This window comes from Emydura macquarii, unplaced genomic scaffold, assembly GCF_026122565.2.
Source record: "Emydura macquarii macquarii isolate MOO-44397 ecotype Brisbane River unplaced genomic scaffold, CSIRO-AGI_Emac_v2 contig_1477, whole genome shotgun sequence".
Classification (NCBI taxonomy): Eukaryota; Metazoa; Chordata; order Testudines; family Chelidae; genus Emydura; species Emydura macquarii.
In genome coordinates this window covers 13,349,321-13,362,872 of record NW_027131614.1, presented here as the reverse complement: position 1 = coordinate 13,362,872, position 13,552 = coordinate 13,349,321, and the positions used below count along the sequence as shown (strand labels likewise).

Below are 13,552 nucleotides of genomic sequence, written 5' to 3'. Positions count from 1 at the left end.
AATTTGAAAAATTTCCTATGGCTGAGTAACACAGCTATATGGAAGTATACATCCCAAAGATTGTTATGATCTAGAGAACTTGAGAGCCCAGAAGTCCACAATAGGTCTCAGCCCACTTTGGACTAAGAATCAAGAAATAGCAGGAGTAGAAACCCATCCTTGAAGCTATAGGAGAACTTCCTTTATGGCCCCCAGGACAAGGAGAGGCTGAACCTCCCGAAGGAGCACAGACTCATGAGATAAGTCCCTGAAAAGGGGACAGAGAAGGAGAGTGGAGAGAAGGGATGGAAGTTAATTGGATCAAATATTCCAATTCCACAGTACTCAGGACCCACTTTCCTTAAGATATTTGTTCCCAAGCACCAAGCAAGTGAGATAATATGTCTCCAAACTGAGAAGGGATTTTTGTTGGTTGCTATGTGGTCCTTGAAAAACAAATCAAAAGGGCTGTTTCCCTACTACATGCTGACAGCTTGATTGGCTAGCACGAGAGTTAGATGACATTTTCTGAGGTCTCTGACTCTATCAGATCATCTGGGAGGATAGAAGGGTTGTCTGCGGAAGTGATCAGAATATTGTTTTAGGGTCATATACTAACATTCTTAGAAGCCATATAATAACGCCCAGGGAACATAAAGTCATTTGTGAATCTTTTTAATTAAAAAAGATTAATACCTCATCTGTTTTGTCCAAAAATGCAAACTGTCCATCAAAACATAGATCAATGGATTGTTGGATATCTCTGCTATCCTGGAATTAAATAACCAAGATACCACCTCCTTGTGATAACTGCAGAGGCCATTGCTCTGGAGAAAGCACAAGCAACATGCAGCGAGGTCTTTGCCATGAGCCAGCCCTTCATCAAGAAAGCTTTGAACTCCTTTCTAGAGTAGTCTGGCAATTTGTCTCTGAATTTAAACATCTTCCAACTGACAAAATCATATTTCACTAAAACTGCTTAATTTCTCATCTGGAGTGAAGCAGTAGAATAAATCTTTCTTCCCAACAAATCCAGTTCTTCTGGTTCTTTTTTTTGGGAGGTAGACTTAAATCTTCTGAGTCACAACCTCTCATTAGCAGATAAATAAGGAGTTTGGTGCCAGATGCGAGTAGAAACATTCAATCTCCTGACTAGGGACATGGTATCATTTTTCCATACCTTTGGCTATTGGATATATTGATGCTGGTGTGTGCCACAAAGATTTGGCCAGGTATTATTAACAGGGAGGGCAACCCGCCTGGGGGATGTCCACCAATTTGTGGGTATTCTGTACCAGCCTGACTACACAGAGCTGCAGCCATTCACCTGAAGTCCTCTAGTACTAGAGAAAGCAAAGTTGTAGCCACCAAATCATTTTTTTTTTGTGTGTGTAATGACAGGGCTGCTGGAGCAGACAGTGCATCCCAGGGTACAGGTTGGTTCTCAGGCAAAAGGTTAACAATAGAGAATAGTATGGAAGGGGTGAGAATGTCATACTGAGCTTCCGCAATAGGCTGGCCTGCAACCTGGGCCATCTCCAGGTAAGGGAATCTTACATCCAACTTATGTAAAGGTCTGGGTCTGTGGGAGTGAGAAACACTTGACGGGTCAGGCCATGGAGACCAGAATAGTCAAGCAAGCAACTTAAGCTATGCTAGGCCTCAAGACAGTGATCAGGCAACTCAAATTGCATTGGGCCTCCAACATACACCACCTCAATGAGTACTGCTATGCCAAAGATGTCTCTGACCCAAAGTGCACAAAGCAAAGCACAAATACACCTGAGAGGAACATACATCTGCATCCACTCAAAGAACCCCCTTTCCACTTATAGCTTAGAACATTTTGAGTAAAATTCTGCTATAGTTACCCCCATGCAATCCCATGCCAGCCAAGAATGAATTTAGGCCTTCATCTTTTATATTTGGGGGTGGCCCTCAACACTTCTATTTCCCTCTATTTTTAGGTAACTTACAGAATTTTTTTTTTTTAAAAGGTTCCCATTTTTGTTTATTTATGATCTATACAAGAAGGCCAGAAATATTTGTTATAAAGAAAACAGGTTTTTTGCTTGCTTGTTTTTCTCAGAAATATCAGTGTTAAGTCTGATAATCTCTGCTTTTGCCAGTTTTCTTGGTGGTTCAATGCATGTTTATTTTGAACTCTTAAATGAAGAGGCAGAAGTGCTAAATCTTTACTGAATACTCGAAAGAGGGTGTCTTTCTTAGAGAGTGAAGTTATGTGTTAAAAAAACCCAAATGACTTGTCTTGTCCAAAAAATTAGCTGCATTTAGATCAGGCTTAGCTAGCAAACGATAGCTACACTCTGCCACTTTTTTGGTCAAGGCAAAGTTAAATAGTTTAACAGACTGACTACAAACCTCTTCCACACTCAGTGCCTGATTTTCAAGACAGCTCAGTTCTCTTTTAGGCTATGATTTTATTTTATTTTATTTTTTTTTTTTTTTTAAGAATGAAGAAATGTAACCGCAACAGTGTACGTACAGTAAGATGCAGTTACATCAGTGCAAATCACTAACGTAGACACAAATCAGGGGTTGGTGCAAACACAAAACTCTAGAGGGGCAGAAATCAAGAAGCCAGACTTTAAGCGGCAGTCAGGTCAGCACCTTGCAGCTCCCACTGAGAGCTATGGTAGATACCAGCTGCTGAGCTTTACTAGTAATCTGGCTCCTTCATTTAGGGGCCACTGTGCTTGTCTACACTAGGAAATTGTTTTATAAACACATGCTGACAAAGTTAAACATTTGTTAGTACTCAACACAGACAAGGACCATCATGATTTAAATCATGTTAGTTTATTGTGCTATCCTAACGTTAACCACAATCAGGTATCATGATTTTAAAAAACACAGACCTATCTGCACTGAATGCCACAACATATTTAACATCACATTAACATGAGTTATAAAACAATGCCATTTCCCAGTGCAGTCAAGTTCTAAAAGAACTGAGCTCTTTTTAAATTGTTCTCAAACGTGGATGAGAGCATTTTGAAAGTCTGGCTCTGTACTGCTTATCTTTCAGTCTCTGAGGTAATTTCAGCATGAGAAAGAAGGGCAGTGGGAGGAGGACAGGGACAACAGTCATTTTAGGCCTTCTTTATCCATCAAATCAAAAAAAGGACAAGCTGATTTGCAGGTCACACCTCTAAAGCAACTGTCACTCTTTGTGGGATTGTTCCCAGCCTACAGAATAGCAAATCTCCCACTCACACACAATCCCCCGCCCGCCCACCCATGCACTCACTATCCCCTCCAAAAAACAGTCTCTGATGGAGGAATAGCAGGAAGAGGAGGAAAGAGATAACAGCCAAAAGTTTTCAGACCTGCGTGTCTAAGGTAATCCCCTAACATCCATATTTAGCCACCTGAATATAAGAAGCCTTCAATTCAGAACCCCTAAGGTTTCACAAATCCAACTGAAGCCAGTGCGAGCTGCAGGTGTTCAGCAGCTTTGAAAACTTCAGTCCACTTTCATTTAGGAGATTAATTTTAGGCACCCAAATTTAATTTTAACCAGTATTTAAAAAAATTTGATTGATATATTTTTAAATTGTCACGTTTCTATCCTGTGAACGTCCTAAAGTGTTTTTTGAGGTCCACACCTCATTCAGTTTATAATTAGAGACATGTGTAAATCACCAATTTTTTTTAAAAATTCACAACAGTGTAAATGACAAAGGATAGAATTTCAGACTGCATGGACTGAATTTTCTAACTAAATTTAGTCCTTGAAATGGGCTAGCTAACGTAGTTGTTTGTATTAAAGACTTTGTTGTAGATATCTGTCTTTTAAAAAAAAATATTTAAGAGATCATGGTTTAGAGACATTTTTATGATTTCCATGCCCTCTATGAAGTTGTGATTTACACACGTCCCTGTTACATCAGACATTGTAAACACATTTAAAAACAGGTTTTCCCTTGTATCTAGTCATTATCTGAGTTAAGGACCCAAGATGGAATTCATCACCAAGACAGCAGCTCTGAAAGCAATGATTGTCTATACCATCACCTGTTAAGGTAACCTTCATGATTGCTGAAAGCTACCAAAGGGCACCTGACACCACTCTCCTCTCTCTCCCCAACATCAAGATACTAAAAGCATCAATGCCTTCAAGGATTAACTATTAGAGTCACTTTAGAAGGAAAAGATTGGCCAATCTTGAAATCTGCTCTTGGCACCAATAACCTTGCCACTTATTGAATATATTCCAACCCCTTGATTCCTTGGCAAAGTCACCAAGAAAGTAGTGGCACACAAATTCCAGCGGCACTGTCATCATCATCATCATCCTGGATCCATCACAATCAGATTCCAGAAGAGTAGAGTACAAATACAACCCTTCTGGCAGTGGTGGACAACCGTCTTCTGTCTTTGGGTAGGAAACAAGTTCCGAAGGGTAGGTCTACATTGCAACTGGGAGCAAGCCTTCTAGCCCTGATAGACAGACTCACACTAGTGGGTCTCAAGCTTGGATGTTAAAGATAGCAGTGTGGATGTTGCGGCTCTGAATCTGAAGCCTACAGGATCGGGTAGGCTTCAGAGCCTGAGCAGCAGCCTGAACCATCCACACTGCTATTTTTAATGCATTAGCTCATGCCCTGCTATTGCAAGTCTGTCTACCTGGACTCGGAGCTCACTTCCAGCTGCAGTGTAGACTTACCCTAAGCTTATAGTACTGTGAAGATCTGTCACTTGACAGCAGTGACAATATGGTGCTTTTGACATGCAATATCATAGAGGAGCAATTCAGAAAAACTCATTCTATTCATTTCTGTACCACACAGATCCCAATACCAAAATGAACACCAGCTCTCACCCAGACCCTTCATGCCAAGGCCCATAAGACTCAATACTCCCTCTCTCCTTATCATGAGGAAACTTGGGAAGAATAAGAGAAGCCATGGAATCCAGTGCAATCAATATGCATGTGGCAGTTATTCTCCGTTAATGCAGCCCACCACCACACCCCACTGCGTCGAACAGATCTCAAATGGATAAAGCTGCTAGTTTAAACTCATCTCCAAAAAATGGATGGGGTTTTTTTTGGGGACAGGGAGGAGGGAGACAAAAAACCAGAAACTGGCCACTACTCTAACCTTATCAACTGAGGGAGTAAGATCACAGGTTGCCAAATTGGTGCAAAACCTTAGGTTTGTGCTGGTTTCCTCATAACTCCTGGACACAGACTGCCACAGTAGTAAGGAATCCTCATCTGGTCAAGAAACTAACTCTTCTTTCCTTTCACATCTGAAAGGAGGATTATGCTTGATCTGCACTTTTAATCTCCTGATTAAACTACTTCAATCCACAACATAGAGTTGACTGCAACCCCAAATGAAGACTGCAAATGATTCAGAACGCAGCAACCTACTTCAGATATAATGGCAGACATGAGCATAGCACACTGGGGCTTCACAAACTCTTCTGACTTCCTATTAATTTCAGGAATGAAGTCTTGGTTTTAATTCAATAAGACTCTGGAGGGTTTGGGACTTTAAAGTCAAGCTATGGGCATCCATAAAATAGTAAAAAATATAGCAGTCATGTATGCTTCCCCACATAAACTGTTTCATAGCTAGTCATCTCTAAATTGGACATATGATCACGATAGACACTTTCATTAAAAAGTTATACTTCACACTTACTTGTAGATGACTAGCAATGAAAGTCCAATCATCTGTACCATTTTGTTCTACCAGCTTCTTTAGCTTGTCATCCTGCAAAGACAATATCAGCTGAGAAATATAACATTTTGGTAAGATGTAAAAGTAAAAGCTGTCTGGTCAAGTGTTACCTCATCACGTGTCCATTTTACTCTGTTACATATCTTCTTCAATCCTTTTTGCTGTGATACTTCATAGTCATGATCTGCATACTGAAGGTCGTCATCTTCTTCCTCACTGCAGAGTACAACAGAGCAGTTTAAGCAAACTAGAAATGTATTTTATATTAACACTGATCATCAATAGCTCAAGAAACCAGAGAGGTTTTTGTTTGTAGCATATGCATCTGGTTCACCTCTTGAAGCAATCTATCTATTTAGAATGATATATAAAATTTGTAGGAACATAAGGTCAGACCATTATCTTCTTCCTCCAGAAATGGCTCAGACCTATGCTTCAAAGTTAAGTAATAAACCCTAAAAGGAACCTAGTCAATTTTGCAAGGCTGTATCTTGTGAGGAATAGGTAGAATGTTCCTAAAAGCTTAAATCTGAAGCTCAAGATTTGTTTAATCTCACTGTTTAGGTTTTCCTTTAATACAGCATCCAACAATGTTTCAGCTATGCATTGCAAATCATTAGGTGCATTAGGGCCATGGTTTTCTAGTCTAGAAAACCCACAGATTAATGCCATGTTTCAACTTTCTTAATTTACACACACACACACACACACACACACACACACACACACACACACACGTACTTTGATGTACACAAGTGCAAGTCCTAAGTTAAAATACCAATTAAAGAGTGTGCATTTTTAAAAATACTTAGGAATTTAACAGAATATAGGACTGTCACACCATCAGTTACGTCAGGTCCCTCTTTTTTTTAAACTCAAGGATATTATTCTAGTGGAAGAAATGTCTTCTAGATTCTTTTTTTGTTTATAAAACCCTTTCATGTTCACTAAATCCAGACTCACAAAAATGCACTGTATAGCAGAATGTCAGTATCAGAACCTAGATAAAATGCTTGCTACAAGCAGTAACCAGCTTATCATAGCTCAGAACCAGCCCTAAATCTTCTTACTGTGCATCCTAGAGCTGGAAGGGCTCCAGAGGAATAATTCAGCTTCTGAAGGTAGGAGGCAGCAAAAAGTGATGAGCGGTACAAGAGACCACCTGAAGCCAACTGAAGGAAGGGAAAGAGCTAAGCAAAAGAAAAAAATTCAATGGAATCCTGGAAAGTCAAACTGAGACCATGAATAGGGGTTCCTTTAAAAAATAAAAGAAGAATACAAGAACTAAAGACAAATTACAAACTTGATATGGACAAAATATAGCCAAGAAAGCAGGTAGAACTGAAACTGCAGTGCTGAGATCCTTATCTGGTAGTCAAAGGAAAGAAATGGTAGAAACATGAAGTTACCTTTGTGCCTCCCTGTTGAGTATGTTCCATCTACTGGATAAGTGGTATAATACTCATTCTTTCCCTCCCCCTCCTTTTACAACTGTGTTATTTTCTCCTTTGAATTTATCGATAAGTACTTTGATTTTTTTTTAAATCACAAATGTATTTGTTTAATGATCTATAGCAAATCCTTCCCACTTATTATGAAAGTCAACTGCATTCAGTAAAGTGATCACTGTAAAATGATTATGCAGTTCTTATTATAGAAGAATTGAAAAACAAAAATAAGAAATATCCAGTTTATAAAAAAAGATAAAATGATAAAATTTTCAAAAGCATCTAAGTCCCATTAAAAGTCAAATGTACATAAAAAGTACATATGTTCAGTCAATGGAACTTAGGAACCTAACTCAATTAGGTCTTGAAATTTGTACCCAAAGTTGTAAAGAAATTAAAGTTTTGGATACAACTTTCAAAAGGACCTAAGTCCCACTGACTTTCAACATATCTACATTTGACTCTTAATGGGACTTAGGCTCCTAAGTCACTTAAGTGCTTTTGAAAGGTGTACCTCAAGTCTTCATTTTTTCTCTCTTGCTCACACCTCGACCCCCACTCACACTCTCCATCTCTTCGCTCAGGCTCAGCAATTGCATGTTAATGCTGTACTTCCCTTTTTCATCTTAAGTAAGCCACACAATATATTAAAATTACAACTCAGTTGTCTCCCTATGGTTACACTCTGTCAACTTGATCTCAGTAATTTAAACACTGCATAGCGGACCAGAATTAAAGTTTATTATTAGCAAGATGAGTCTGAAGCTATTATAATGAGCAGGCTGCCAAAAAAGAGCCAATACATCTGAATCAGGTAACGAAACAGACACTAAGATAGAGTTTCATTTAGTATAGTTCTCCCAATTATCTTACAGTACTGTTAAGATAACTTTCACTTCTCCACATCAAAAAGGCATCATTCAAATGTTTTACACGTTTGAATGACTATTTTACAAACTTTTTAAATACTGATCATTCATAAGCTGTAAACCATTTATATAGCAAAATGGTTGATGATGAACACTTCAGAATAACCTTTAATATTAACTCCTTGAAGTATTATTCTGACTTGAGAGAAAAGAATGCTTTGTGCTTACAACAGCTGCATATTGGTGACAGAGTAAACAAAGCATATAGCCTGAGGTATCTCCTCTTATCTTAATTATTACCCAACACACACACACACACAACCCCCCCCCCATCTACTGGTTCAGAAACACTAGTCTTACTAACCCATATCTTCACATACAGTAGAACACCACAGGAACAGAGGCTATTTAACTCTGAAATGTTTGCAACTCTGAACAAAACGTTATTGTTGTTCTTTCAGAAATTTACAACTGAACATTGAGTTAATACAGCTTTGAAACTTTGCGATGCAGAAGAAAATTGCTGCTTTTAACCATCTTTATTTAAATGCAACAACCACAGAGAGTTTCCTTACCTAGTCAAATCTTTTGTTTTAAACTTTCCCCTTTACTTTTAGTAGTTTGCATTTAGCACAGTACTGTACTGTTCTGGGGTTTTTTGGGGGGTTTTTTTGGTCTCTGCTGCTTGCCTAATTGCATACTTCCATTTCTAAATGAGGTGTGTGGTTGACGGGTCAATTTGTAATTCTGGTGTTTGTAACTCTGAGGTTCTACTATACTACTACTGTTTCTGGGTCAAACTATTTAATGTGACACTCATTTTGAAAGGCAATAAAAAAGACTAAAGCTTATCTGTATTTGAATTATAGCCAAGGATCTGTACACTCTGTGGGAAGCTTGACAAAAATTATGCAGCATCACCACAGTTACCTGGTCTCTGTGGCACTCTAGTATGGTGAATAGGAAACTCTGGAGCAACTTTGATATATTTTTTAATTTTTTTTTCCTAAATGAAATATGAAAATGAATATAATCATTACTTGATATTAAACTCAGTATATTTTACACTACCCTACATTCCCAGTAGATCACAGGGATGTGAGAGTGTGGGTTGTTTTTAAGAAAAACAAATTTACCCTGTAGAAGTTTCTAGGAGTAAAACTGGAAGTTTTGGCAAGTGGGTAGGGCACACTTGACATTTCTGGCACCAGATGTGGGAGACAAAATGGAATTATGCAACATTAGTTGGATATTTCTCCTAAAACAACTAGCACTGAAATAATGTACAATGCTTACATCTAAACTGTCATAATTAAAATTTAGAATTAACATCATTAAGGTGAATGGGGCAGTTCACATAGTATTGTTTCAGGCTGTCTACAGACTTGGGAAGATAACAGTATCTTCTTACATTTGGCTTATATTTTTAAGCCTCTCTTTTCAACCGTGTACTAGGAACAATTTTTGAAAATTAGTATCTAGATTCTGATTCTGGAAATGGAGAACAATACAACAGCCAGGAGTGGATTCCACAGTAGTGCAAGATACACACACAGCCTTGCCTAGAATGGCAGTTAAGAACTATTCACTTGAATGTTCTACAAAAAGACAAATGCACTCTATACAGCCCAAAGTTCCTAAAGATCCAGTGTTTAAATTTCATAAAGAGAGAAGAGTATCTACACTAGATTCACATATTAAAAATCTCTTGTATCCCACCCCTCTCAGTCTGAAAACAAACACAAATTGTAGCCTATAGATTGCGCTTAGAATGGGACACTAACAGGTTAGGTTCAAGAATTGTGTGTGTTTAAAAAAAAAAAAAAACCACAAAACCTAATATGAATGGATTTTTTAACATTTCAGTTATTACAGTTTACTCCTCCGTAATGTTGTGAACTCAAACTGTATTGAATTAGTGCAGGAAGACAGAAAATGAAATGAAGTCATCTAATTTCACCAAGCTGTTTGAAAGAGTAAACAAAATATATAAATTTAATTTCAATAATTCAATTCTAATTTTAAAAGTCTTTAAATTATTAAGATTCTAGTCTTCAGTGTCCCTTTTTCTTATGTAGTTGAATGAGTTGGCAGCTGCATTAAGAAATGAAAACTTCTCATTTTAAAAATCAAGGACAATGTTATACCTAATAATACCACCTGGAACTCAAAGAACAAGATGCCTTCCTTACCCTTGTACTAAGTTAGTGATCCCAAAAAACAGTTTGCACTTCTTGGCATATAGCATACATGCAGGAAGATAGTAATTTTTTTCCTGGGGTCACCAATCTGTAACAGATAAGTTCATCCTCCATGCACACCTATTTTAATTACCTAGCAAGAAATGTAAATTCTTCACAACTCAGTATTCACTGACAGCATGTTAGCACTTCCAGGAAGACTAGGAGCTAAACAAGACTAAACTCCAGATAGACAAGGTGTGTGAGGTAACTTTTAGTGGACAAACTTCTGTTGGTGAAAGAGACAAGTTCCAGATGTATACTGGGTACAATATCACAGATAGAATTTCTGATGTTATAGGATGAAATTTAGATGAGAGTAACAAAAACAGACTATGTACCGTTCCCTGCACACCTACATTAAGATAATTGATCATCTCTAGTTTCTCAGATATTTTCATGTTCCTTGAAACCATTAAAGAGCAAACATATTGCTTTCTTCCCCCACTACAGCTTTTCAACAAGAACAATGAATTTATAATGTATTTGTAATAAACTTCATCTCCTCAGAAAGAAAAATACAGTAGCAGATTCTGAAATAACCACCAAACTATAATTTCTTTAATCCCATGTACAACATGCATCCATGGCAATCACCAAATACTGTGGAAGGTTAAAACCTAATAGCTTTCATAAGTAATATTAATAATTTACCCCGCTCTTCCCTTATCAACCCCCTTCTGTATTACCTTATCAGTTTTCAAACATTTATTTTTACAAGTAGCACTATGGAAGTCCACCACCAGAAAGACTGAAGACAGTAGTAACTAGATTAGTAAATTTAGTTTCCTAAACATTCAGACTTTGAATATAAAATGAGGCACACAGGCTCCTGCAGAATTGAGGATTAATACTGTATCCACAAATCTAGAACAGCTCTCAATGTTTGCAGTCCAATAAACACATTCTTTCTCCCAAACATCCCCAGCTACAGGGAAAAGATTCACATATAGCTTCCCAGAGCGCCAGGACTAGGAAGACAGGCTGTGTTTTTCTAAAAATTAAGAATTATTGAAGACAAAGAGTATTAGAAGCATGTTAGTTGGTTATGGTCAACTCTAGCCTCCCATCAGGTGTGTGTGAAAGCAAAGAGGAAAAGGAGCAGGAAGATGATGGAAGAAGTTGGAAAAAGGGAAAACTGGCAAGAAAAGCTACGGTGCAGGAAAAGATAAGATTACCTCTAAGTCTGTGGTACAGGGCAACATGGGAAAGGGATGTTTGCAGCGACGCCTAGGGGGATCCAACAAAGTAGGGAAGATGGAGAAGTCAGGGAACACCTTTGTGCGAAGGCGGGTGACAGGAAACAGCGGGGTGATGAAGACGGGATCGGGATGGCTGTGGGGCGGGGAGAGGAAGGGAGGGACTGTGGCAGTGACAGCTGAGCCCAGGGAAGGACAGCTGGGTAAGAGGAGAGTCTGCACCTCCAGTCTGGGGAGAAAGACGAAGGGAGACGAGGGTGGCAGGGCGGCCTCAACTGCCCCACGGCGGAAGGGGGCAGGTGCCACCTGGGCGCAGAAGATGGAAAGCGCTGAGACCGGGGAAGGGAGCAAAGATTCGGGACCAAGGCGCGGAGATACCGGAGCCGGGCCAGGCGGACTCGGCCAGCCTGAGGCGTTACTCACCTGCGTGATCTCTTCGCCATCCTCGAGGCGCACCATAGGGAAGGGGCTGGGGCTGGCTGGAGAGCGGGGCTGCGCGGCCCCCCGCCCGGGCTCCTCACGCTGCCCCGAGGCTCACGCACGGGCTCGGGGGCCCGTCCCCGTCACACACCGGGGGGCAGGGGACGGCTCCCTATACCGCTCCCGGAGACTCCAGCGCATCCAACCCCACCCCCTCCACGGACAGCCGCTCCTAGCCCCGCCCTGGCCCGGCTCCCCGCACACAGGACATGGCCCGGCCCAGCTGCGGGGACAGGATCGGGGGCTGCGGACGCTTCTTGCCCGGGTCCGAGCTGCTGTTCCAAGGCCCCGTCACAACTGCCCCGACTCCAGCTTCTCCCGTGCCCGTCTCGGCTGCGCCGCCCCCGCGGCCGCCACACTCGCTGCTGGTTCACTTCTGTCTGTGCCGCCGAATCTCGCGCCCAGCCTCCTTCCCGAGCCACCGTTTGAATCTGCACACGCGGACTGCAACGCCATTGGCTGCAGGAGCCGCACGCGATCGAGGCGGAGGGGGGCACCGAGCCAGAGGAGGAAAGGGTGCAACCAGTGGGGAAAGCAGGGGGTGGGGCATAGCGCCACATGGGGGCGGACCCGGAGCGGGAAGGCGGGGCGTAGCGCGCTGCATGCTGGGGGAGTGAGTTTTTCCTCTCGCCAAAGCCCTTCAGTGGGAAACGGCGGCTTCTGCTAGTTCCACTGAGGCTGCGCAGTAAGCCCACAGCCTTTTCTCGCGTTCGGGGCTGCCGCTCTTGCACTCCGGGCTGCGACCCTCACCCCCTTAGCTGCTAGGGCTGGCGCTTGCAGGGAGGCAGTCGGACTGGTTGGGGGAGGGGCCCTATGTGACACCATATTACCTATATGCCTTAGCACCAGCACCTGCCAGTGACTCTGGCCTAATAAAAAGTATATGAACAGCCCACTCCGCAGCGGGAGGGAAAGACGTTTTAGCGTTGCTAGCAAAGCGTTTTCCGCCTTCTGTGCCCTATACAGAGAAGTTTACAAAATCATATCTCCGTCGAACCGGATTCGAACCAGTGACCTAAGGATATCTGCCAACTCTACAGTCCTCCGCTCTACCAGCTGAGCTATCGAAGGGAGTATATATTAAGGTGTGTGTTTTCTCTATACAGCATTCTCACTTTCATAATTCATCTATTCTAATATAGATTAGAGTACAGCAATCAAAGAAAAGAGAAATTAGTATTGGGTAGCTATACATTTATGGGAAAGCAGCTTTTTGTACCAATAATAAATAGAGAGAGAAATGGGGTTTCGGAGAAGACAACACCTGTTGACTATTGCTGCAGTACTATCCTATGTAATCATACAATTCTTTTCCCTATAAAAACAAGTAAATTCTCTCTAAGAACATTTTCCTTCCTTTCATGTATATTTGCCTGACATTATACATTATACCATACCATATTATAATCTGTGGCTTCGTCTACATTACAAATATATGTTGGTATAACTACACCCACACGCTGAGGGACAGTTATAACAACCTAGCCCCCAGAGTAGACAGCTCTATATCAATGAGAGGGCTTCTCTTGTTGTCATAGCTACTGCCTCTTGGGAAGTTGGAGCACCTAAGCTGGGAGAAGTTCTCTTGTCTGTCAGTGTAGGTAGCATCTTCAGTAAGCACTA

The 13,552-nt window shown here is 40.9% G+C and overlaps 1 protein-coding gene and 1 non-coding gene across 2 annotated transcripts in view; both read right to left on the bottom strand.

Annotated features, from left to right (window-relative positions):
• MYBL1 (MYB proto-oncogene like 1) overlaps positions 1-12,278 on the bottom strand; it is a 35,574-nt gene extending 23,296 nt beyond the window's left edge. The window contains exons 1-3 of the mRNA XM_067553849.1: positions 11,873-12,278; positions 5,804-5,909; positions 5,655-5,726 (exon numbers count right to left, since the gene is read on the bottom strand). Of these exons, the coding sequence (XP_067409950.1) occupies positions 5,655-5,726; positions 5,804-5,909; positions 11,873-11,892 (198 nt within the window). The 5' untranslated portion in view covers positions 11,893-12,278. The remainder of the gene's footprint in view (positions 1-5,654; positions 5,727-5,803; positions 5,910-11,872) is intronic.
• A 638-nt stretch (positions 12,279-12,916) lies between these two features.
• Positions 12,917-13,000, bottom strand: TRNAY-GUA (transfer RNA tyrosine (anticodon GUA)). The gene is given in 2 exon segments: positions 12,917-12,952; positions 12,964-13,000. It is a non-coding gene; the product is annotated as a tRNA-Tyr (tRNA).
• Positions 13,001-13,552: the final 552 nt, after the last annotated feature.